The sequence below is a fragment of the Impatiens glandulifera genome, chromosome 5, assembly GCF_907164915.1.
Source record: "Impatiens glandulifera chromosome 5, dImpGla2.1, whole genome shotgun sequence".
Taxonomy (NCBI): domain Eukaryota; kingdom Viridiplantae; phylum Streptophyta; class Magnoliopsida; order Ericales; family Balsaminaceae; genus Impatiens; species Impatiens glandulifera.
The window spans coordinates 52,020,736-52,048,260 of NC_061866.1; the positions used below are offsets into that span (position 1 = coordinate 52,020,736).

A 27,525-nucleotide genomic window follows, 5' to 3' on the forward strand; every position below is an offset into this window, starting at 1 on the left:
CTAACTCAAAGAAACAAAAGATTTCACCATCCCGATCTCAATAACACCATTTCCATCTCTACAATCGCAGAGAGAAAATGACCCATTCATGTCAAATGACACCATCTCCACCTTCTTCGGCCTTCCCCATCCGAAATCCACCCCATAAAAATCAAACAATGGCGACCCACCAATGCTATAAACCTTCTCATTCCAAAATATTGAACTTACTTCCGAAAACCACTTTTCCACCCCTTTCAAAACCCCTCCATTGCCGGCCAAGCTTCCAATTGCCTCTCTAATCGCCGCCGCAGCCACCACCAACCCATCACCTCCTTTCAAAGACTCAACCTTTGCCATCGCAAACCGATGCGCAATGCAGTTTCCAAAGTAAGTTGGCGGAATCGGTGGTTCCAGCCGGGATCTACAATCCACGTTGATATTCAGATAGACAATCTCCTTTGTTATATCCCCTTCCTCTGCTTTAACCAGACAAGTCCAAATATATGAACAAACCGCAGTGAAAGTAGAAACAGGTCTCGAGCTCTTTATTATAGCTTTTATTTGTCCTATCTGATCCGGAGTTAACCGGAATGTGCTTCTGAATATCCCTGGTTCTGGCTTCATCTCCATTGGAACGAAACTTCTCTCGTTTTCATTTCCATGAATCATTTCCATCCATTGATGAGTGAAAATCGTGGCGATATTTGAAGGGTCATGAATGAAGGATCTATCTAGAAGGGGGATTAGTTCTGGAGTAAGGGCTCCTCCTCCTCCGAGTCTGCAAATGGTGGCCCATGACTTTATAAACATGGCGGTGCTCTTCCCGTCCATGGATGCGTGATGGGCGGAGTAGCCGATGGAGAATCCGTAACCAGGAAACAGAGTCAGTTTTAAAGAAAGAAGATTAGCCTCAGATTCTGAAACATGGAGATCGGGCAAAAGAGGATGAAAATGTTTGGATTCCTTGAAATCGTCGTCGGTGGAGAGAAAATCAAAGTCGAGGGTTTGGGACTCGGAAACTGAGAAGAGGACGCCGCCGCCATCTGCATGGCCGTGAGGAGAGTAACGGATAACTGGGTTTGCGGTGTCGGGATGCCAGGTGAGGTTTCCGGCGATGGAGGGATAGTGTTGAAGGGTGATAGAGAGTGAATGCTTGAGGTTAGGAAGAATGGTGTTGTAGAAAAGATAAGATGATAAATGGTTGATTTCGTAGAAGAAGAGTCGTTTCGTCGGGAGGAATTTGAGCCAAATTGTGTCAAAAAAAGTGAGAGGAAGGTAATTATTATTACCCTCGTCGTCGGAGGAGGAGGAGAGCTTCTTCTCCGGCGGATTTGGTGCCGGTTTTACCATGCATACCTCTATAACTTTCACCGCCGTCGTCGTCGCCATCGCCCGAGAGAAACAAAAACAGAGACTTACAAATTTCCGAATAAGTAAGTGCACTGCCGATTAAATACAACAACTAATACATTTAAACAAAAGTAAAATAATATATATTTTAATTGTTTTCTCAAATAATTTAGTTTAATTTTATAATACAACCTTTTTTTTTATTCATTGAAATAACCCATTGTTAAACAAGCTCTAATTAATAGCATTGACATTATAATTAATATTATAACAATTATGAATAAATAAATAATCAACAATTCATATCATCTTTCTTTTACAATATTTTATGTTATCACACCCTATTAAATAATTTTCAAATTCACCTAAGTGATACGATTATATATATTTAAATAGTTTATTCTATCCCCAAACTTCAACTATGCCCACTTTATAAAATATTTTGGATTTGAGTTGATTTTGAGTACTTAAACTATCTAAATATCAAACACTTGATCCATAAAACTAGGGAGTTTGAATTATTTTTAAAGTTTTGTAATTTGGAATAACTAAGATATACTTAGCTTACATTACAAGGTTAAAATATCATATTATACTCATTGAGGCTTAAAACTTCTTTACATAAGTTTAGTATTAACTTTGTATTTTAAAAGTTAATATTTATTACACTCAATAAACTTTTACTTTTAATTAAGAAACAAAATTAACATTTTGAGTTTAGTTTCTCGTAAAACTTTATGTATAACACAAATAAATAACAATTATAATATTAGTTGTTCAACTTAATTAATTATAGGGAAGAATGTCAATTTTATCACTGAACTATAATAGAATATTCATTTATATCATTGAACTAAATTTTGTTCGTTAATATCACTGAAGTTGAGATTAATATTCATATATGTCACTACTCCACCAAACATCTAACCCCGTTAAGTTTATGTTAAATGAGATTGACATTTGGAATTGACATGTCATATTTTTTAATTAATATATTAACATGTCATCTTTTTTAATTAATATATATTATATATATTTTTATTTATTTAAAATTCTAAATAATAAAATATTTACAAAGTCATTAATGATTTCCCGTTCATGCCCTAATTAACTAAGTCCACCATTCTTCTTCTCCGATTCTTGTTCTTCAAAGGATTCGATTTCTCAAATAAAGGAACTGAAGTAAGACTGACGAGTTAGCGAGAGAATTGAGGGCAATGAGAGATGAGATTTTGATTTCAGAACCCAACCACAACGAACTTTGACATTTAGTCGAGCCTTAGACCTCAACTTTTTCTTCTTACTTCAATCAGTCTCAAACAAAGTTCACAATGAACAATGATGACAGGTAATGAAGTTTACAAATCTTCTTCTTTTTGTTGAAGGCTTATTTCTGGATTATTGTTTTTGTTCTCTTCTTATATGTTTTCTTATCTCTTCAGAGTTTGTTCAACTTTCTCTTCCTATATTTCTGGATTCTTGTTCTGTTTTAGAAAGGTGAATCTATCTGGGTAAATGTATGAATCGATATATCTAAAATGTAAGAGTTTTATTATTTAAAAATATGAAAAAAAAAATATAATATATATTAATTTTTAAAAAATAACATGTTAATAACATGTGTCATCTTTTAACGGAAAAGATAACGGGTTTGGATGTTTTGTTAACAAATGATATAGACGAACATTAATCTCAACTATAGTGGTATGATCGAACAAAAATTAGTTTAATGATATACGTGAATATTTCATTATAATTCAGTGATAAAATTGACATTCTTCCTATTAATTATATATATAGTTCTTCAAATTATTTATATCATATTAAAAGATTTAGATTTTTTATTTCTATAAATTTGTGGTATTTCTAATATAATATTACATATTCGAGAATGCAGTTTAATATTGTTTAGTAGATACTAATTTATGTGAGAGGTATGAGAAGTGTTTAATTTTAATTATTATTATTTTTTTTTGGCTGGTTTGCGTTATTAGATTAAGAAAAAAATATAGACTTTGGATAAAAATTATTTTATTTTAAATTTAAATTTTATTTTGTTTAAATTCAATATTTATTAAGTTGTTGATGGTATAATTCTCTTCCGGGTGAAGAAGAGAAGTCAGAGATTATGTAAGCTCGTAGTAAGATTGAAATTTATATTATTGTTTAGAATTATTTTCTGCAAGATATAAATTATTTAAAGTTTTGTTTGGAAAATATATATTCAAATTAAATTGGGTTTAATTATTTTTTTCTTATTAATCTTAGGATTTGTTTAATTTGGAGTTTATTTTAAATGTTTTATATTTTTCTTGTCTAATTGGTCCTTTAATTTATATGAAAAATATTATAATTTATAAAGTTTTAATTCTCAAAATAAATTTATTATATAATATAAGAATTATTTTAGACATAATTTTAAATAATATAATGTTATTTAATTTATGGGTTGATATTTTATTACCTTAATTTTAACTTGATTGAACATTTTTTTTTTTAATTTGAAATAATTTAAAATACTCAATTTAAAAAAAAAAGGAATTAACTTGAATGACTTTTTTTAGTTTTAAACAATTTAATATACTCAATTTAGAAAAATTTATTATATTTATTAAGAATTAAATATTTTAATTGTTTTTATATAAAATTAATTTTTATATAATTACGTGTTGAATCATAATCAATTATCTATATAAAAAATCAAAAAATATGTGCATATCAATCTTAATAATATTGATAATATTTTCTAATAAACATATATGTCAATATGACTTACAAAATTTACAAAATTATCTAGTTTTTTTTTTTTTTTTTTTCTTTTTTTTTTTTTTAGAACGCTGGGTTCCGCTGCTCCTATGGAGTGCGACTAATCCCCGCGGGTTAAGTACATAGCCCGCAAACATACTTAACCAATTAACCAGGCGCAAAACTTGCTGCCTGACGGGCTCGAACCCAAGACCTCATGGAGGCATGGAGGATATCCACCTCTTGTTTAAAAAAAATATGAGTATAAATTGTCTTTTTATTATGGGTATATTAAATAATAATAATAAATAATTACATACAAAATTTAATTAAAATACATATTAACCAAACTTATAAATTAAAATAAATTTACAGATCAATTTTCGATTACACCTATTAATATCAAATTGATATAGAATCAGAAATGCATCACAAATTATTTCTCGATTTTTTAATAGACTCCGGCTCCAGACCAATTGTCGCTTTCAAACAGACTCCCCGGTCCCCATTTTGTTTCTCTTTTTCAAACTTGATTGTTTGTCGAGAAATTAAATAATAGATTTTGTTATGTTTGGCAAAAGAAATATAGTTCATTAAGATAAAATATAAAAAAAAAATGTAAATTCAGATTTAATATATATATATATATATATATATATATATATATATATATAATAAGAATAGTTTAAATACAATAACGTAGAATCATGACATAGAAAAAAAAAATGAATTGAATATATAACTACGTTATTCAATAGATTATCAAGCTCGTAGGTCATTTAGATTAACGATTAATTCTACGACCGACTCTACCGATTTTGCGGAACAAATATAAGAAAGAGTTATAATAATAATATTATAAATGATATGCATCGGATTGCTACAATTATTGAAAGTTCGATAATTTCTCTAGATAGTTTATAATTTTAATATGTTACTAAATTTAGAATTAAATTTATAATTAATAAATTTGACACCATCACTATTTAAGGCTCAAATTTTGAATGATATATTAAACTAGAATGATCACAATTTAGTCATTTTAAATTTTGTTCCAAAAAGACCTTCATTCTACATATTTTAATGTAGTATTCACATGTAATTTTTCATTTTTATTTTAATAATTTCTTTTTTCTTTAGTTCCCAAACTCTTTCCCGCCGCACATTATACATTATTTAAGAAACTTAAACCATATTCCATATTTTAAAATGCGTTAATTTAAAAAAGAAAAAAATTAATTTTAAAATAAATACGTTTAAAATGGTAAATCACACACAAAATTTTATCGTTACGAACTTATATAAAAAAAATAAAAATACCAAAATCATCCCACTTTATTTATTTTTTTCAAATATGACCTCACATCACATACTAGTATAGTCACTAAAATCACATAGTTAAAAAAAATATATATATAAAACAATTTTTGTTTTGTTTTATGAGACAAAACCATTGTAATGGTTAGAACCATAATACAAGTCTGATATAATAAAAATGACACAAATTTCAATCTCAACAATTGGATCTTTAATTGTTTTTTAATAATCCATCATATTTTCATAATAACTTCATCAATTAATTTATCAATCAAAAACCTTTTTCTCTTTTTAAATATTAATATCCTTATTTTTTTTTCACTCAATAAATATCAAACCAATAAATGTTGCTACTTGCTTCTACAGCAGCTACCAAAAACATTGACAAGCAATATATTATATATATATATATATATATATATATATATATATATATATATATATATATATATATAAATATTAATAATTACTTTGTATAGTCAATTATGTGAGGCAAAAGCTGTCTCTTCTTCTTGCTTCTAGACTTCTACTACGAAACTAGAAACTAGATCTGAACGGTCCTTTTCATTATCAGCTCAGATCTCTTCTCAAATACACTCATAAATAATCAAAACATATATATATATATATATATATATATATATATATATATATATATATATATATATATATATATATATATATATATATATATATATTAATATATCTTGTTGAAGTACATATAAACAAACAATCAATATTGGAATGTATATAAATAAAAAAACCAAAAGCTAATTATTCCAAACACACAATAATTAATATATATTATAAAGGGATTAATTCAAGTAAATTTGATGAAATGACCCTAATAATTGCTTTAATTAAGCATATGACATGATCAATTATAAATTTTCGGACAACAATACCCTTCTCGCGACGGCAAACTTGCATGGTCGTGTCTCGCGAAGACACACCGACGAATTAAGATTACACGACGAGTATTTTGTCCGAAAAATAAGAAAAGATCATTTGTGCAATTAAGACAATTATTAAGTTCATTTCATCACATTTCCCTTAATTCATACCACAAACATATTTATTATTCATTCTCATGATTAAGAATGCAATTACACACAACACAACAAATCAAACAGATAAAAAAAAGTTAATTGACTAGCTAGGAAGCAATTTCTTGAAGAAGCCCTTGAGCAAAGATAGATGCAAAAGCTTGAATCTTTGGTTTGCTCAAAACAATCCCAATCTCAATAACGCCATTTCCATCTCTACAATCGCATAGAGAAAATGACCCATTCCTATCACTCGACACCATCTCCACCTTCTCCGGCCGTCCCCATCCAAAATCCACGCCGTAAAAATCAAACCACGGCGACCCACCAATTCCATACACCTTCTCATTCCTAAATGTTGAACTTACTTCCAAAAGCCAATTCTCCACCTTCCCTTTTACAGCCAAACTTCCAATTTCCTCTTTAATCGCCGCCGCAGCCACTACCAACCCATCACCTCCTTTCAAACACTCAACCTTTGCCTTTGCAAATCGATACGTAACGCAGTTTCCAAAGTAATTTGCCGGAACCGGAGGATCCCATCGGCTTTCTCCTCGACAATCCACGTTGATATTCAGATAAACAATCTCCTTTGTTATATCCCCTTCTTCTGCTTTCACCAGACAAGTCCAAACATATGAACAAACCGCCGTAAAAGTAGAAACAGGGCTCTTTATTATAGCTAGTTTCTCCTTTATGTGTCCTATCTGCTCCGGAGTTAACCGGAATGTGCTCCGGAATAACCCTGGCGCCGGCTTCATGTCCAATGGAACGAAGCTTCTCTTGTTTTCATTTCCATGAATCATTTTCATCCATTGATTAGTGAAAATCGTGGAGATATTTGACGGGTCTTGAATGAAGGATCTATCTAGAATCGGGATTAGTTCTGGAGTAAGCTGGGCTCCTCCTTCTCCGAGTCTTCTGCAAATGGTGGCCCATGAACTTAGAAACATGGAGGTGCTCTTCCCGTCCATGGAGGTGTGATGTGCGCAGTAGCCGATGGAGAATCCATAGTTAGGAAACAGAGTCACTCGTAGAGAAAGAACATTAGCCTTAGATTCGGAATAATGAAAATCGGGCAAAAGATGATGCAAATCTTTGGCTTCCTTAAAATGGTCGGTGGAGAGTGAATCAAAGTCGAGGGTGCAGGACTCGGCTACAGAGAATGGGACGCCACCGTCGTCGGCAATAGAGTAACGGATAATCGGCTTGGCGGTTTCCGGGTGCCAGTTAAGATTTCCGGCGAGGGAGGGATAGTGTTGAAGGGTGAGAGAGAGTGAATGCTTGAGGTTAGGGAGAATGGTGTTGTAGAAAAGATGAGATGATAAATGGTTGATTTCGTAGAAGAAGAGTCGCTGCGTCGGGGGGAATTTGAGCCAAATTGTGTCAAAAAAAGTGAGAGGAAGGTAATTATTATTACCCTCGTCGGAGGAGGAGGAGAGCTTCTTCTCCGGCGGATTTGGTGCCGGAGTTATCTTGCATTCCTCTGTAACTTTCACCTCCTTGGAAGCTGTCATGGCCATGGAGAGAGAAGACTGAATTCTGGATTTTGAATGAATAACATGCAAATCAAATTGGATATATAGAGAGACTTTACTTTTTAGCCTTGTACAAATGTTTTTTTTCTTCTTTTAAATTGTTAAAGAAAATTTTTAAAAAATATATTTTTTTGTAGGGTATGATATTTCATGCACTATCACTTTTTAAAACATATAAGGGTATATATTTTTAATTTATAATATTATTATAATTTTACATTTTTATATAAAATATTATTTATTATTATTAAATAATAATAATAATTAATGTTATTGTTTATAAAAACTAATTATATTATTTTTTAAAATATTAAATAAAAAAATTAAAAATATTGAAAAAAAAATTAAATACAAATATATTTAACTAATTCAGTTAAATCAAGCGCTATATATTTTAATAAATAATATGAGAATTCATACAAAAAAAAATATATATATATATATAAATTATCCAAAATAAAGTAAATTAGTGAATGTATTTTGAACTTAGACTATCTCGGTTTGAGTTTTTTAAATAACTCAAACAAAATCACTTCATTTCACCCAACTTTCATTAATCAGGTTTCGGATCTCCTGTCCCAAAATAATGTTCCACTTGCTGTCTTATAGGAGAGAGAAGAGTGTGGAAAGAGGAAAAAAAAATTAAATATTAAAATAAAATATCATATGTATATAATTTTTTAGGGTTTAGAATTTAGGATTTAAGATTTAGGGTTTAGGGTTTAAAATTTAGGGCTTAGAGTTTAGGATTTAGGGTTTATTTCATATATATAATTTTTTATTTGTCTAATTTATCAAAATTATGTTGTTTTGATGAATGAGACAGCAAGTGAAACATATTTTGGGACAGCAGATCCTTACCCCATTAATCATATATTAAAATAATTAACTAAAATATTATAAATATATACATTAATATTTTTTTAATATTTTTTTATCAAAAATAATCATTCCTCACTAAAATCATCAAATAATTTTATTTATTTTTTGAAAAATCAAACTTTTGTAAATCAAATTTTTATTTTTATTTTTTTTGAGCGTGACAAATATTTATACAGAACAGATCTAGACCATTTATTGGTTTCTATATTGATTTGAAAAGAGTGTTATAAATATGGCATGACAAGTTTATTTAATGTGATTGAGAGTATAAGGAGAAGTGGGAAAAAAAAATAATGATTCTTTTGTGACTTGTGAGGGTGACAAAACTATTCATATGAAAATATTTTTTTTTTCCTTTCTATATTGATCTAAAATAATGTCTATAAATATACAATGACAAGCTAATTTAATGTGCCAACAACCATTAAAATGATTAATAAAAATTTTATTATCAATTTAAATTAGGTATGTTTGATTAATCTGAGTTAATTGAACCACTAAAATGTTTATAAAATAATTTAAGATTATTAATTACCGATTTTAATTTTATAAAATATATATTTTAAATTAAATAAAAAAAAAGTCATTAGAATAATTAAATTCATTAAAACTCCAAACTATACCAAGTTTAGCCATTTGAGGGTTTTCTCCATACTACTAACGTGATCATTGATATATTTAAGAAATTGTCACAAATGTATATTGAGCATTCTCATATTCATATATATATATATATGAAGAACTTATTCTACACTCAAGTTTTAAGTTTCAACTCATACCTCCCAAAATTCTTAAATTTTTCCCTTGTACATAGTTTTGATATATTTTTTTATATAAATTCATCAAACACTTTGAAGAAAAAAGCCATCAAGCTAATTGAAAAATACAAAATAAAACTAGTTTCATAAACAACAATACATATCCTTTTGCCATCAAGTTATAAATTTGATAAGCATTTATTATCGGAAATCTATAATAGATCTGAAAGCATTTATAGTAATTTCACTATCCCATAGGCCCATACTTGTGGGTTTTGGATTGAATGGTTTAGAAAAATATTATATTTTTTAAATAAGAGTAATTGAATTTTAGAATAAAAAAATGCGAGGATAATTGTCGGGACCAAGCATAGTGTAATTAAAATAATAAATTATATAAGTTTTTGTTTCTTAGTTTCATAACTTATAATCCCCTCTCAAATAACTTTTTATATAATATAATTAATATTATAGTCACATAATTATTTTCATAAATACTTATTCAATTAATTATTAATTTAAAATATTAATTATTAATACAAATTATTACACTTTTATTTAAAAATGGTTGACCATCTTGTTAAAATTGATTACCTCTTGTTTACACCTCTCACTTATGGTCTTTTATATTATATAAATAAAGACGATATTGATAACTAAAATGATTATAATTTATGTTACGGAAGGTGTAGTAAAAAAGGGTTAGAGTACTTACCTTAATTTAAGATATCCTTAATAAAGTCGTCAATTTTTTTAAAATAAGATTATTGTAATAATATTATTAATTATCAAGTTATTATATTATAATTGTTAATATGTTTAAAATGATTGAATACATATTTATAAAAATAATTAAATAATGATACTATTTATTTAATTATATTATATAAAAAATATAAATTAAATTTATAATATATTTAATAATAAATTATAATATTAATAAAAATATTAAAAAATATAAAAAAATATATGAGTAGTTTGAATAAAACATTAAATTAATTTTACAAAAATAATAAATAACTTTAATTTCAGAAGTAAGTTTAATTCATATTAAATTATATTAATTAATCTTCTTTTCTTCCCTGACCACAACACTCAGAAGATAAGCGGACCAATATTCTAAAAAAAATAAAATTATAATTGAACTAAAAAAATAATAAAAAAATTAAAAATAAAAATTTAAGTTAATGATAAATTCTTTTTATAAAAAATAAATAAATTATTTATCACATTTTCCTTATTTTTTTTTTATTATATACTTCCACTTCTATCTTAAAATATTCTAACTTAACTTATAAATAAGTAACTACTAACTTTTTAAATCAGCGTTTAATTACTTATCATCGGATAAAATATTAAAATACCATCATTTTAATTTCATAAAATTTATATTTTAAATTAAATAAAAAAAAGTCATTAGGACAATGCAACTCATTAAATTCCAATTAGCTTAATTATATTTTCATCTAATCATATATTGTTTTAAAAAATATCAATAGAATTTGGCATAATTTGATATTTTTTTATATAAAAAGCTTGTTTGGTGTTTGTTATGTGAAGGTTTTTAAGTGAGTTTTTATTAAAATATCATTGCATACAAAATAAGTTATTTGAATTTTTAATACAAACTCACATCAAAACTCACTCTAAATATGATTCTCCTTCATTGGAAAGTGCATGTTGTGTTAATCAAAATAACCAAAAATAATGTACTTTTAAATTACCCAAAATGAACAAGATGATATGTAAATACATCAAAAACAAATCATAACCAAATTAGATAATTTGATTTTTTGTTGATTATTTGAATATTGATAACTAGTAGGTTATTTCCAAATAGTGTAAGTTATTAAAAATGAGTTATTTAAGTATAAACTATATAAAGCCATTAGATAAATATAAATATAATGTTTTTTTAAATAAATAAATAATATTTTATTATACTATGTGTAATTAATGATAAATATGATTATAGATAATAAGTTATTTAAGATTAAATTAATTAAAATAATTCAAACTAAACAAACTCACTTTGATTGAGAAAAAAAAAAATTAATTTACCTTGTCAAAAACATATTAATTATATTTATTTTTTTGAAATTAAAGTATAACTTGTCAAATAACGGACTCGAACTCAGAATCTCTCAAAGATGTCGGAAATATCCCGATTTAATTAATTATAACTATAGAGCCCGAACTCAGAATCTCTCAAAGATGTCGGAAATATCCCGATTTAATTAATTATAACTATAGAGATGCCGAAAATATCCATATTTAATTAATTATAACTATTTGATAATAGCATGATAAAGATTTAACCGCATTGATTTGAGCAATCAACATTAATTTCTGATTTTGATTATGTTTGCTTATATTAGTGATTATAAGTACAAGACAAGAAATTTAATGAGGAAATTGGATAGGTCAAGTATTGGTAACCGTAGAAAATAATTATTTAATTTATGAATTTATTTTGTGACAATATTTTAAAATAACTACATACATAATTGGATCTAGTATCTCTAATAAGATAATTGTATAATTTGATAAGATTCCTCTATATCGGAGTTTAAGCAAATAAGTACTAATATTTTTGTAAAACAGGAATACCCGTGACAACATTAATTCCAATATCGGACCTTTTTGCATCAACTTGTTTGTAAGGAGCTGCTAACCGCGGTTGCAAGTAATTAAATTTAGACGAGTTGACATCTTCACGACCCTTAACCTTAATTGAAAGATTAATGATCCCGTTTTTTTCGCCTTTCAGGTCCCTAAGCCTATAACTCAAAAAATGCAAATAGTTTGCGGGAGTGAACCCTCCAACAAAGTCCGTAACAGGAATCTTCGCTGTTCCCACAACAAGATCTCCTTGGTGTTTACTCTTGCATTGAACTTCAACTATAAGAAACCTCGATTGAATTGGTATATCCACAAACATTTTATCGTTCCATGTCGGATAACTACCACCATCAATGTCCATTCTTGTCGAGGACAAAATTTGTGTGTGTTCTGCCCCGACAATTACAAATGCATTCTTCTTTACCCTCTTGCTTGGACTAAGACGAAGCCCTTCACCGGAGATTATTGTAATTTCCAATGCACGTGAACCCATCTCACCTTATTAGTAAAAAAAAAATGTGTTATTAATCGCTCAAATTTGATACAAGTTGAATACTAATAATAATGTAAATATAAGATTTCAAATGTGAGGAAATTTAATCATTTATAGAGACTAGATGACTACCATATTGTAGAGAAATGGAAGAGAAGGTGCCACGTATGTTCTCAATGATTATGAATTAACGCGTTTTAAATTATTAATTACCGGATTAAGAAAAAAAATAACTTTTGCGTGTAAAAATAATAAAAACCATTAATGGTAATTCAGAAAATAAAATAAAATCATTATAGGTACTCTCCCCTCTTCTTCCAATAGAGTGGTCAACAAGAAAAAATATATTTTTTTTTTTGAGATTATACATATTTTGATCTAGATAAAAAAAAATCATTAATATTTTTTGGGATTAAATATATGATATGAATGGTAGATAATGAGATCATATTTAAAAATAAAATAAATTAATTACATTTGATATATTCAAAATATTTAACTCACTAGAATAATTAAGTTAAAAAAAATCTTATTTCAATTATTTCGACTAAATATAGCTTGGTTTAAATATGATTATAGAAGATTGATGAGGTGAACACACGGAAATATATATATATATATATAATGATGCTTAATTTTGAAAGTGTCTGGATTTTGGGGTCGAGAATTGTGATTAATTTGAATATATATGTGAGAATAAATGGATACTTGGGTCGGATTCTGGGTTGACCCGCACATAAATTTTAAACGGTTAAAAATAAAATTAAAATGCTATAGATATGTTTCAAACTCTCAACTTAACAAAAACAAATATAACTCTTTAACCAACTAGGCTAATAACACTATATATTTTAAATTCAACACATGTTTAACTAACTGATATATATATATATATATATATATATATATATAAAATGATGCTTAATTTTGAAAGTGTCTGGATTGTCGGGTCGAGAGCTGTGGTTAATTTGAATATATATTTGAGTGTAAATGGATACTTGAGTTGGATTATGGGTTGTCCCGCACATAAACTTAAAACGGTTAAAAATAAAATAAAAAATGTTGTAGGTATGTTTCGAACTTGCAACCTAACAAAAACAAATATAACTATTTAACCAACTAGGCTAATAACACATTAAATTTTAAATTCAACACCACATTTGATGAACGCGATACATTTTTAACTAACTAATTTATATATAATGATGCTTAATTTTGAAAGTGTCGAGAGATGTGGTTAATTTAGATATGTATGTGAGAGTAAATGAATATATATATATATATATATATATATATATATATATATAAAATGATGCTTAATTTTGAAAGTGTCTGGATTGTCGGGTCGAGAGCTGTGGTTAATTTGAATATATATTTGAGTGTAAATGGATACTTGAGTTGGATTCTGGGTTGTCCCGCACATAAACTTAAAACGGTTAAAAATAAAATAAAAAATATTGTAGGTATGTTTCGAACTTGCAACCTAACAAAAACAAATATAACTATTTAACCAACTAGACTAATAACACATTAAATTTTAAATTCAACACCACATTTGATGAACGCGATATAATTTAAATTCAACACCAAATTTGATGAACGCGGGACATTGTAATAATATATTTTTATCCGTGTGCATCGTACGGAAATATTCCTGGTTAAAAACAATTTTATTATTGTCTTCGGTAAGTGGTTATCAAAATGGAAGAAAATATAAGGTATTGGTCAAAGATGAAAAAATTATGATTAATTTGTGGATATATTATATTCACATGTGGATGATTTAATTTAGCTTTTAATATACAAATAAGATTTGTTTAATTAATCAGCATAAATATCTTTTGAAACCACCAACTTTAAGAACTTCCCATACAAAATTTAACAACTCGATTGTTTAAAAATTGGAATTTATCAGCCCAAGAAAAAGTAGTTGCCAAATTAATATAATATTTGACCTGAGTCGACTATACTTCCAAGTCTTACCAACCCTTATTAATAATGATTTCATATTTTACTCTTTTTTTTTTCCTTTATCAACTTAAACTTTTGATTGATAAAAGATTGGATAGAATAATGTTTAATCAGATTTTAAAAAAAAGAAACAAGCAAAGGCATAGTTAATCCATAAAAATATTTTCTAGACAAAAATTTGTTTTTATTTAAAAGATAATTATCATTTTTAATATATGGATTCTTATTTTAATATGTTTTCCTTAAATATTTACATTATCTGAATAAAGTTAAACTATAAAGATAATAAGCTGTGGGTGGATAAGTTGGGCTGACGCAAAAGGTATGGCATCATCGTGGCAATGAAAATGAATGACCTAGGCTAGGACGACCACGACTCATTTTTTTAAATAGAAAATAGACTTCTGACTAGGGTTAATGTTTTGTAAAGTCCCCGTTAATTTCTTAAATATATATATATGAAAAATATTAAGACTAAGATTTTTATTTATAAAAAAATAAAAATGGTTTGTATTTGAAATTTTGAATGCATTTGTAAATTCTATATGGGGTGACAAAAAAAACTCACAATATTCATAACAAAAACAACACGTAATAATTACGTGTGATTAAAGACTCCGCTTCCATTTGTCAGATAATATAATAGCAAACCTTACCAATTGGTATAGAAAACATTAAATTATTTATTTTTTAATAATAAAAACTAACATATCTCCACGATTATGATATCCAATTCAACTTAAGACGTTTTAAGTAAGAATCAAACTCGTGACATTTATTCTTGCTAAGTTAAAAAACATTAAATTATGAATAAAAGTGACTTGATAATAAGATCATTGAGGAGGAGGAAGCACTACGATTTGAGACAAGACGAGATCTGATATGGTCTTTCCATGCCTATCAATTCTCCGCGATTGGTTTACCCCACCATCCAAAATGTTCCTGACCACCACGTTTAGAGAACACACGCCTCTCACCTCGTAGATTTCCACTTTCACATCCTCTTCGCGGTCTCTTCTCATGTTCATATTGGTTGCATCTAAATCAGGGTGGAACAAGGAAACTTTCAAAAGTGGTGACACAACACTCTTCACCCATTCAGGCGTAATTATCAACTTTAACCTATTAATATCTTCGCCAAAGTGTGGAATAACCGAGAAATTCATATCATTTCCTTTGTCACCAGCTCGGCTGTGGGCTACCCTGTAAAGTGGAATCCTCTGGCCAGATGGAGCTGGACAAGAAGAACATTTCATTTCTTCTTCTTGTGCTGAACAAGAAGTAGACATAATTCTATTCATTGGAGTTTTTTCTGATGCCTTTCTCCAATCGTCGCTATTTCTTATATAGTTTCGTTTCCCAGAAATATGAACCAACACATCTTCGCGTTTAACCTGATGATTGATTGAGTTTGATTAGTCAAATGAACACCAACTACGGTAAAAGCTTTTTCAAGATAAATCAAAATCAAAGAGACATACAAATCCCTTTTCCAGTATAATCTCCCTTTTATGGCCGGTGCTGCAATTTATCCACAAAGTATAGCATTGAGATATCAAAACCATAAGATATAAACACTAAAAATAAAAATAACAACTATACCTTATACCGCCTCCTCCAGCTGGTCCATTTGTGTATAGTGCTATAAATTCTTTAGTGAGTTGGATAGCTTGTTCCTCGATTTCAAATAATCCATCCATCCGTAACCTAATATCTACTACATCTGTTTGTAATACATTGCCCGGAGTAGTAGTGTTGTTTGCTTTAAGGCTGTCTAATCCAATTGCATAAGAGAATATTCGGTCAGCCACACCAGGACATACTTCTTCCATCCATGATCTAACCTAATTATACGAAAACACCATCCGTTAAGTTTGGCTTAATTCGATAATATATGATTTAACTCGATAATATAGTAAGAATGTGCAAAACAAATATCAACTTAACCTTTGAGAATTTATCAAATTAGATCACTTTAAAGGTAAAATAGTCTTTTAAGTACCAATTTGCATACCAAGTATTTATAATTCAAATATAATTCTAACATTTATTTTCGAGCACTTAACTAATCCAACACTTGACATTCAACACTAATATTCAGTTTGATCTAAACATGGCATAAGAAGAATTGAATAAATACTACATCATCCTACTTGACATTTTTACTCTCAGCTAGCTTTGTTGAAGATAATATAATAACAAGTGTAAAGAAAGTATACCAAATAGTCAGCAGCTTCAGCTCGTCTAGTACATGCATGTCCTCCATAAGATATCTCTCCCCATCCTTTCCATCCTCCATCCTGAAAAGTGGCAAATTCCAGGCATTACCAAACCCAAACAATTATGGATTAGATTTTGCAAATTTAAGCAAGTGTATGGGAAGTTTCATTTACTTCGAGTTTAATAACACTTCTGTAACGTGTATTGGAATTTAATAATATATTTTTATGTTCTGACCGAAACAAATGAAAAATCACATTTTGATAAAAAAAAAAAAAGCATAGAAACTAACTATTTTCCCAAAGAAAAAACATAGAAACTAACTCCCTGAGGAAGCATATCAATAGTACAATGAAAACATAGTGGTTGTGAGTAAGCTGATTGTTACTATAATTAGAGTTAGTGAAAAAGGTAGAATAATCTAAGCCCATTAGGAGTTAAGATAATACAAAATATCATACATTCAACATTCAATTCATCTCATTGATGGCTAGCGCACCCTAATAATTATCTCATAGGGTATATGTCACCTAGACAATTTGTTATAACACATAATTGTTCAGGGCCAAAACTAGCTATATACACATACTATAATTGGCAGATATGGGATATTTCATTTGAGAAAGTCACAAAGAAAATCAAAATAAAAATGCTATAGACGTTAATTGATTGTTGTTGTCTGTAATTCAATTATTGTTTCATTGTTAAATCTAGAAATTGTCTAGATCTGATGTTAAACTTTTGTATTTTTTTTCCCTCTTTTGAGTTTTTTTAATGAAATGGTACTAAGCTGTTTTCCCTCAAAAAAAAAAAAAAAAGAGAGCTGAAGGACTTAATTAGTATATCTTCTAGCAGCTAATCCTCCTAGAAGCTGCCACTAACCCTAGAACATGTAGAACAGATTGACACTTGAAGGAGTAACATATTGATGATGAGTAGCAGATTGGCCCCACAACAAGGAGGAACACATGTCCGTTGTTTTGTTATCCATTATCGTTATGTTGATCATGATCCGAAAAAAAATATATTTGATTTGTTATTTTTGTCAAATTACAAGGAATATAAAAAATAATTTGATCATCAAGAAAAAATCTCTATATCAATTACCAAATGAAACAAAAAATTACACTATTATTTGGACTATGATCTAGAAAATAATGTATACCAAATGAAAAATAAAAATCACAGTATAATTCGGATCATGAACCACAGTATAATACCAAATGAAAACCATTTTCAATTTTAACTTTTTGATTATTTTCTAATGAGATCATGATTGTGATAAAATACTATGATCCAAAATAGGCTCAATGATGATGAGTAGTTGTTTTTTTGTCTTCTCCATTCTTTCCAAACCAAAATTCATACCTTTGGAGCCAACACCAAAAGTTTTTCAGGTGCTAGAATGGATGATGGTTTTGCTCCAGAGCAAATAATTTTATTGTTAGTTACTGTCTGAAATGTAACATCACGAAAATCTATTATCTGTTTCAAGAAAGGTTTGTGTTAGATTTCTTTTTATTTTTTTGAGAAAAATATACCTGAAGGCTAAAACTTTGGTTGCTTACCACATCTGGAGTAATATAAGCTCCTGGATCACCAACTTCATAAAGCATTTGTTCAGCACAAGTGCTAAAATTTAAAACTCCTCCACTTCCCTCTGCCTTTGCTATGGATACTTTCCCATCAAAGGTAACTTCAGCAAAAGGAAGTGACAAGTTTAAGAGGCATGACAATGATAGGTCCCGATGTTCATCACCTGAGATGCAAAGACATCATGAAGTTTCACCAAATAACATAACAGACCATCAATATACACTCATTTGGACACACTTATTGTGTATGTATCTAGATCCATTTCTACATACATAAACGTTTGGAAACTAAATTTAGTCAAACAGATTAAGAAAACAAAAACATAAACAGTGTGTGTTTCCAAATGGGGATTCAAGGTTCTTTACTATAATATCCAAAGAGGATATAAGTGATCAGTCTCATGCATGTTTCATGTATGCACGTTCATCAGGCTATACTCCTGTCATACCTGGATGCATAAAGTATCCTCCTGTGAGTTGACAACCACACTCTAAGAGGTGGCCAGCTAAAGAACCTTGGGCTAGAAGCTCATATTCATCCCAGTTCCATCCTAGTTCATACACCTGTTTAGATTGCACAGATAATTTCTTTAGATTCTCTTACTTAATCGTTTAAAACATGGTTCATAGACATAGAAAAAAGAGAGGTACATAGATTACCATTGGAGCCAAAAACAAGGAAGCATCAGCAACACGGGAAGTAATAATGACATTTGGTTTGTACTTCTCCAAACAAGCAACAATTGGAGCAGCTCCAAGGTAGGCGCTAAAAACCTGTTGATATGTATAATTAGGTCAGAGATAAGGTTCAGGCTTACTTGGAAGAGAGGCAAAGAAGAAGTTTCTAACTTCTGATTATGTTGGCATGAAAACAAACAAACAAAAAAAGGAAGACAGAAAACAAAGGGAGACATGCAGAGTAGTAATAGGATATTAATGGTGTATTTCAAGAAATACCAAGTCCTTACACCATCCTTTACATGATTCCTGAAGTGAGGGTCCAGGCCTACATAAGATAGCAGAGAATTCCTTATTTGAGCACTAAATGTTTCTCTTAAGAGAAAAAACTAAACTACAAGTCTACAACAAAAAAGAAAATCCAGTACAAAATAACTTTCTGATTATACCTTCTTCCTTGATAGAAACTTGGTGGGCAATGGAAACAGTGGCATTAATCGATAAACTATTTGCAATCTCTATAACCTTTTCTTGAGCACCATACGAATCAACTTGAATGAAAATATGAATTCAATTAGGTAAATATACAAGAAAAGCACAAGATCAAGAGAAAATGTGTGGGAAATTATAGTCATTGGCTTCTTACCGGCACCCATATTAGTTATAATACAAATTCCTCTTTCCACAGCCAAAGGCAAGAGCAATTGCATCCATTCTGAAACTGAAAAACAAAAGAAGAAAAACAGGAAACATCAAAATATGTAACAAGGTCATTCCACTATCAAAATATGCAAACAATTAATAATGGAACCATACGTCTCGGATCATAGCCCACAGAACCGTTCTGCTTCGCTCTGTAACGATCGGCAAGGGTACGCTCAGCCAGGCATTCAAGCACAATATAGTTCAACTCTGTGGTGGCTTGAATTAACTTGGAAGCTGCTAGTGGCCTATCACCTGCAAATCCAGCTCCACAACCAATGTAAACCTTTTCTCTTCGCCTTTGAGGATTAACCCTCTACAGTGCAGACAAATTGGAAATTAATAATGGTTGTTGGATTACAATCCAACTTAAAATAATACAAAACAAACCAGCTCTCTCGGAAAACTTCGAATATCCTGTCCATTATCAAGGTTTTCCCACCCCTGTAATTCAGCCTGGACATCAGAAAATGAAAGTTTTTAATTGTACAAGGAGAGGAAATCCAGACTCATTATATCCTATGGATGGAAACACTACGCTAAATATCTTCTTCTTCTTCTTTTTCCATTTTTATTACAAGTAAGGTTTGAAAATCCCCAACCTTATCTTACTTGGTAGTTCATATCATATGCAAAACAACTAACTGCAGATATATGCGTCATGCATGAAAGGATCTGAATGCATTAACAACTGCAAACTAGATATTGGAAGGAAAAGAGAGAGAGAGAATTACTACTTTTGTTGAAGATGAATAGTTGCTAATCTCCATCGCTGGCTGGCTGGCTGGCTCGCTCGTCTCTTCGTTGGTTGCCGTAATCCAGCTTCTTAACTCTGCTGCTATTTACGATACTATTTTCTACAATATTTTATTATTTTAGTTGTGTATTTGAAATTTAATAATAAATAAATAAATAAATATTTATGTAGAAATCTAACATCACTCATTAATTTTTTTATAAATTTTTAATATAATTTATTTAATTATTAAAGAAATAATAAAATTTACTTTTATCTATTTATTTTATCTAAAATTCTTTTGTCAATTTTTTTTTTAAGTCCACCAACTATCAATCTTGGGTTAGCAGAATGAGGAATGTATTTATTATCTTTATCTCATTTTACATTAAAAATTATTTTTATTATATTTTCGTCTAGTTTGATTTTAAAAAATTCCCGTTGATTTTTTAATATTATATTACAAATATAAAAAATTTAATTATTATATCCCCATTCCCGGTCAAATCAGGGAATAAACCTTTTTAACAGGACAATTGGATGGAAGAGAGCGCCAAAATATGAGTAGGAAAATCTACCTTTTCTATATTTTAAGTTATATTAAAAATATATAATAAATTTATATTATAATTAATAAAAATAAACAATTTCTATAATATACACAATTATTATGAAGGTCACATAATTACAATTGGTATAACAAAATACATTAAAAACATAAAGAAAAAAAGATTAAAAAAATAGAGAATGTCCTCCATATCCACCCTTGGGCACTCCCAACAGATACAGTCTTTGAATCCATGCTATTGTTTGTCTATTGCCCTTTATCATTACCAAAAGTAAAAGAAAAAGTAAATACATTCAAGCTTATAATTGCATGAAACGTTTTGAATTGAAACGGTGAGTCAATACTGTTGGGTATGTCAGACTAATTATCCTTAATTCAAACAAAAATAAAAATCATATTCAAAAACAGCCAAATTCCTTTGTTTTCTAATTCCATGGTCAAAAGTAAAATCACACAAATAGCTGTAAAATTAGTGGTGGTTGATTTCCTCATTCAGTTGTTACACTCTTTGCAAGATTTCGCGGTTGATCAACGTTGTAACCCCTCAGAACAGTCAGATGATAAGCCAACAGCTACACAAAAGAATATTAATTTTACCGATAGAAATTAAAATCAGCAACAATAAAATATAAGAATAGCAACATCTTCAAGGTTCATACTACTATTAGATAACAGATATCAAACTAACTTAATTCTGGATAAACATTTAATTACTAAGATAAAGTGATAAATTGTGTTACCTGAAGCGGGATTATATTGATTACTGGCTGCAGACAGTCCTCCACTTGAGGAACTTCAATCACTCTACATGAACCGCCTAAACATACAGAGGCAGCATCCCCTTTTGAGCACATCAATATCAGCCAACCTTTCCGAGCATTGAGTTGTTGAATAACCGACTGTTGCTTGCTGTTAACATTGGAGGAGTCAGTAATGAAACAACACTTACCAACATCTTACTAGCTTTTCCAAGAAAAGAACACTAACCTGAAACAAGCATCATGGGTGGCAATAACAATAATTGGAAGGTTTTCATCAACTAGAGCTAGAGGTCCATGTTTCATTTCTCCCGCAAGCATACCTTCACTGTGCATTAATGAAACTTCCTTCACTTTTAAGGCTCCTTCAAGAGCTGTTGCATAGTTGTAGCCTCTTCCGAACATGAGAAGTGACTGCTCCGCAATTAATAACTTTGCAAGCTCCTTCATTTCCATGTCAAGCTTAAGTACTTCTCTCACTTTATCTGCCATAATAATTTAAACATCAAACATGCAAATAATTTGGTCCATTTGAGAATGCTCAAGCCTTGTTTGATGTGGGTTATTCGTTATTAATCACAAATAATACACTATCCAATCAACAACCATATCATTTAAATCATCACCAAATATATTTATAACCCTAGCATCCTTTCCCCAAATAGCCTAATTTTCTATAACCTACACCAAACAAGGTTATTTAGAAATAACACTTTCTTGGCCATATAATTTTTGTTGTATCTGGATTTAGATCCACATGAGAAACAACCAATACTTTTTGTAATTTATCTCTAGCTAATTTATTTCTTTTAAAACATAATCTCATCCAGATACGTTTCTAGATCCTGAGTTTTTGTATCTAGGTATTTTCAAATGGGGAAGATGTGTTGTTTGTTTAGGATCGAAACTTACTCGGCAATTCAAATAGGCCGTCTATTATTGCCTCTCTTCTAGCTTGAGTAGATATTGTATCACCACCAATTGCAAGTGCCATCATAGCCATCACGACTATTTGGCTCGTGTACGCCTGCCAAACAAGGAAAAGAGAGATGATAATCTAAAAGGATTAATTCTCTTCTGATGAGAAAAAAATGACATTTATACCTTGGTACTTGCAACACCAATCTCAGCACCGGCATTGATATGAACTCCGCAGTGTGTTGTTCTGTCAATAGCACTACCAACAGTATTTGTAATGCCAACACATAGTGCTCCATTCTCTAGTGCATATTGTAATGCGTTTAAGGTATCCGCTGTTTCACCTGATTGACTAACGAAAAAGGTTGTATCCTCTCTATAGATAGGCCCTTGCCTGTCCAACAAATCACTGGCAATCTCCATTGAGACTGGAATACCTGTTCATAACAGTCAGATTCATCTCATTCAGAATGTGATAGGCCAATAAACATTATTGGTAAATTATACTTCATTTCATATAATAACTTAAAGCAAATATGCAAAAGGATATATAAAAATTAGAAGTATGAAACAAGCTTAAAGTGCAAATAAATAAATAGAAGAATTCTTAATCAAATATAGCCTATAAGTGAATCTAAATGAAAATTAATCAATTTTGTAAAGTTTTAACAAATTATAGAAATAGATGAAAATAAACAGAAATGCAGAAATCACAAGAGACAACTATCCTTGTTTTGTTGCAATTTAAGAAATTTCTGGAAACGGAAACAAAACCCTGAAAATGTAAATAGTCACCAAATGACTTGACAAATCAAGTAATTATTCTTCTAAACAGCTACTGCAATTATTATTCTTCGTCTTCCATTTTCTTAACCTTTCTTTTTTGAAAGTTGGTACAACCTACCTATGAACTCTGTAAATGGGGTGATCTAAGTTTCAGGGGGAATATACATGTAAATAATAAACTGTATAATATTCAACTTCTCACCAGAAAGCTCTTCCATTATGGGTCTTGCAGCTAAAGCAGCATTATAGCTTGTGCCGCAACCAATGAATACAATACGCCTGCTGCGGCGGATAGTTTTGAGGTGCTCTTTCAGTCCACCCAAAAGAACAACTTTAGTTTTACATGAGCCTCCACGTATAAGCCTCCCACGCATTGTTGTTGTAAGAGACTCTGGTTGTTGATGGATTTCTTTTTGCATATAATGCTCGTAGTTTCCTTTATTTATTTGCTCAACCTCCATCTCAAGAATAGATAACGCACGTTGTACACAAGCAGGTCTTGCAAGACTTCCACCGAGTTTTCCTTTACCATGATCAAATTTAAGGATGGAAACACCACCATCCTGAGGCAACAATTATCACACGGGAAATAATTAACAATAGGATTTTGAAGGATCAAGTTAGCACATTTCAGGCAAAGATTAATTTTAAAAGATACATGGATCATCAGAGATACTGTATTCAATAGAATAACCTAACAATCTTTCCCCAGGTTCAAAAAGAGTTGACTTGATCTGCTAAAATCCATTAACCTCTCTTTTTCACATAAAGAATTAACTACACTTGCTACCCCATTCTTTTGCCTAAATTCTCATTCCAGTTTGCTTTCATTACAACTATGGAACAGTACAAAAATTGTCACAAAAATTGAAGGTCTTATCAACAATTAAATATCAGTAGCCAATAAGTTTCAACACGCAAAAATTGACTGCAAAAGGCATAATGTATACAACTTCAAGAAAAAAGTGAGAAACATAGGTAAAAGATATAGAGTTAATGGATTTTTTTAGACTATATTTCTTTCTTGGAAGAGGCTAATGCAACAGCCCACGGCCATGACCCCCATTTCAATCAAGGTGCTTTCAATGAGAATTGAACATGAGACCTCATCTTCTTAGTTAAAGATTGCAGGGGTAGGTATAGAGATAACCATTGAAGAAATAAGTATGGATATAAGCATTCTGAAATATCTAACAAGATATATGGAAAATGCAAGATGCAAAGATCGGTAACTAAAACAGTTTTCTTTTTTTATAACAAACCTTACCTTAAGGTGGACGACTTCTCCATCCTCAATCATCAAAACCTTCTTTGTGTGTTCAACTACAGCATGTACATCACTGGATAAAAAAAGTTCTTTAGGTTTTTCATCCTTCATTGGGGACTTAAGATCATCAAACATTGCTCCATTGCTTGTTTCAGGAGAAACTTCCTGTACTAGCAGCAATTAAAATTTTAAATGAAAAGGAAATTGTGAAAATATAAAACAATAAAACTATCGGTCCAAAATAGCAACTAAATCCAAAAGCATCCAAGATATATACAAGCTTCAACAATTTCACAGCATGGAAAAACACTGAAATGGTAATGTAAAAAACAATAATGAAAACACCGATAAGAAACTCATAGTGTTTTAACCTTAGCAATTCAGATAATAATTTAATTTTTTAAAAGGAATTTTAGATAATTTATACATTTACTAGAAATGAGTAATAAACTTCATATTGTTATTGTTTGATGACTTCTAAAGGAATTCTAAGAAGTAGTAAATATGTGTCACTTACTTTTACACCAAGAAGCAATGGGCTACCACGTTTACAAGCAATCAACTCGTTTGGATAGTGACGACTTTTGAAAATAAGAGCATAGGCCCCTTCAAGATGCCTCATAACCTCAAGCACAACTTGACTGAATGTCACAGTTTGATCACCTGCAAATGATCAGAATGAAGTGATTGTGATTTAGAGGTTGAGAAAGATCTGCAAACTTAACTGCTATGTATCATAAGGCAATTCGGTATTACTTTCCCAAAAAATAGTCATTCCGGTACTCTTAACCAGAGAATTTTCAACTTCTCACTCTCAAGTTAGTATATTAAGAACAAAATCTTCCTACACTTGTTGAAATAACTACCATCTTGACATACAATAAACACTAAAACAACATTGCATTATCAGTTACAAAATTACAGTAATGTGGTAAAGAAATCATAATTTGGGGTCTAAAACTCTTTAGCACAGTTGAAATTACCTTCTTCATTTGCTTTATCAAAAACAAATTTTGCAAGTTTTGGAATCACTTCTGTGTCTGTTTCAGATTCAAAGATAAACCCATGCCGCACAAGTGTTTCCTTCAACACCTGAATAACACCCAAAAGGTGAATCGTCAGAAATATTCTTCTTCTTTTTTAACCAAGTTTAATCCCTATAAGAGACTAATACACCCATTTCAATCAAAGTGCTTCCAATGAGATTTGAATCCCTGAAATCCAAAAGCCTATCCACTTGAGCAACTATGCAATACACCCATTTCAATCAAAGAGAAAAAATACGGTCTCAAACAATACCAAACCTCATAGTTAGTAACAACTCCATTGTGAACAACCAAGAACTCATTTTCAGGGCCAGAGCTTTGAGGATGACTGTTCCTTGGAGCTGGTTCCCCATGGGTTGCCCACCTTGTGTGTGCTATGCCAGCATGAACTGAAAATATCTCCTCCAGATTTAAATTTGTAGATTCAACTTCTGAAAGACAAATAGCAGTTTAGTTTAAGGATACCCGAAGCTCTAATGAGTTAATCGATACAAATGGTCAATCATGGCGCAGTCTTGCAGTAACTTGCTATATTATCCAAATCAACACCTTAAAATTGGCATAATTCAGAAATGAGTTAATATCTTCTATAAATGGATGCCCTACACACATTTTGCTCTAGAACATCAACTGAGACGACTAAACAAACGAGTTTCAGTGATAAATGCAGGAGGTGAAGAAGAAACGTTACCTTGATGAACGGACTTAACAAGCGAGTCGATGTTGCCTTCTTGGCGAAAGACAAGTGGAGGTGCAGAATAAGGAGAAGTAAGGTTTGATGAGCAATCAACCGAAATTCCGGCGGAATCGTAACCTCTATACTCCAAACGGCGCAAGCCATTGAAGAGGACTTCGATGATATAGCGCCTGTCTCTGCTGATATTGTAATTCAAATACGCGAATATTCCACACATTCTTCTTTCCTCCTTTACTACATCCAATACATGAATCGAAGAAGATCGGATCACTTAGAAAGAAGATTAAGATCAACTTTTTGACTTGGAGATTTTCAGTTGGGATCTGTAGAAGAAGAAAGGCGGTTCTTGATGACTATTCACATGGAAATCATACGTGTTTGATTTCAATTTAGATTGTTCAATTCTCTAATTAAAATATTGTAATTTATTTATTTATTTATTATAATATTCATAATTTAATTATAATTTATCTCAAATAAACCTTTTAATTAAATATATTTCTCATCAATTTAAATTACTAATATATTGATTATCAAATTATTGAAATAATATTAAGATTTATTATGTGATTATTATAATTTTAATACAGTTATTTATATTAAAATAATTATATTTTTCATTAACTAATGTACATGAAAATCAAAAGTTTTTGGATAGATAAAATAACAATAATTTATTGAATTATTATATAAAGAAGTTTTTGGATAGATAAAAGAACAATAATTTATTGAATTATTATATAAAGGTCCAAATCTAAAAGAAAATAAAATAAAGAAATTAACCAATTACGACAGCGATAGATGGTACATTCTTGTTTGTGTTCGTTATAACTTATAAGTAGTTGTAACG

The 27,525-nt window shown here is 29.9% G+C and overlaps 5 protein-coding genes across 7 annotated transcripts; all 5 read right to left on the reverse strand.

The window, feature by feature from the left end:
* On the reverse strand, positions 1–1,371 carry LOC124939664 (phenolic glucoside malonyltransferase 1-like). Its single transcript, XM_047480118.1, has one exon. The coding sequence runs from the start codon at positions 1,369–1,371 to the stop codon at positions 1–3; it is 1,371 nt and encodes a 456-aa protein (XP_047336074.1).
* A 5,077-nt stretch (positions 1,372–6,448) lies between these two features.
* On the reverse strand, positions 6,449–8,003 carry LOC124940488 (phenolic glucoside malonyltransferase 1-like). The gene has a single exon (XM_047481014.1). The coding sequence runs from the start codon at positions 7,961–7,963 to the stop codon at positions 6,551–6,553; it is 1,413 nt and encodes a 470-aa protein (XP_047336970.1). The 5' UTR covers positions 7,964–8,003; the 3' UTR covers positions 6,449–6,550.
* Positions 8,004–12,202: 4,199 nt separating this feature from the next.
* On the reverse strand, positions 12,203–12,733 carry LOC124939665 (BON1-associated protein 2-like). Its single transcript, XM_047480119.1, has one exon. It carries the CDS (start codon positions 12,731–12,733, stop codon positions 12,203–12,205), a length of 531 nt encoding a protein of 176 aa, XP_047336075.1.
* Positions 12,734–15,416: 2,683 nt separating this feature from the next.
* LOC124940442 lies at positions 15,417–20,734 on the reverse strand. Of its 3 annotated transcripts, XM_047480963.1 has the most exons (13): positions 20,637–20,734; positions 20,290–20,355; positions 20,014–20,215; positions 19,647–19,918; positions 19,477–19,525; positions 19,180–19,293; positions 18,969–19,083; positions 18,493–18,683; positions 18,293–18,409; positions 16,924–17,004; positions 16,307–16,548; positions 16,186–16,225; positions 15,418–16,098 (listed from the first exon to the last, which is right to left on the reverse strand). In XM_047480963.1, exons 6-13 carry the CDS (start codon positions 19,180–19,182, stop codon positions 15,538–15,540), a joined length of 1,350 nt encoding a protein of 449 aa, XP_047336919.1. In that variant the 5' UTR covers positions 19,183–19,293; positions 19,477–19,525; positions 19,647–19,918; positions 20,014–20,215; positions 20,290–20,355; positions 20,637–20,734; the 3' UTR covers positions 15,418–15,537. The 3 variants fall into 3 exon arrangements, with proteins under 3 accessions (XP_047336917.1, XP_047336918.1, XP_047336919.1); XM_047480961.1 differs by lacking the exon at positions 19,477–19,525 and having other exon boundaries at positions 15,417–16,098; XM_047480962.1 differs by lacking the exon at positions 19,477–19,525 and having other exon boundaries at positions 15,417–16,098; positions 20,634–20,682.
* An 812-nt stretch (positions 20,735–21,546) lies between these two features.
* Positions 21,547–27,008, reverse strand: LOC124938036 (glutamine--fructose-6-phosphate aminotransferase [isomerizing] 1-like). Its single transcript, XM_047478401.1, has 11 exons — positions 26,670–27,008; positions 26,237–26,409; positions 25,916–26,024; positions 25,450–25,595; positions 24,933–25,097; positions 23,868–24,228; positions 23,066–23,316; positions 22,874–22,988; positions 22,191–22,446; positions 21,944–22,112; positions 21,547–21,775 (listed from the first exon to the last, which is right to left on the reverse strand). The coding sequence occupies exons 1-11, from the start codon at positions 26,890–26,892 to the stop codon at positions 21,692–21,694; spliced, it is 2,052 nt and encodes a 683-aa protein (XP_047334357.1). The 5' UTR covers positions 26,893–27,008; the 3' UTR covers positions 21,547–21,691.
* Positions 27,009–27,525: the final 517 nt, after the last annotated feature.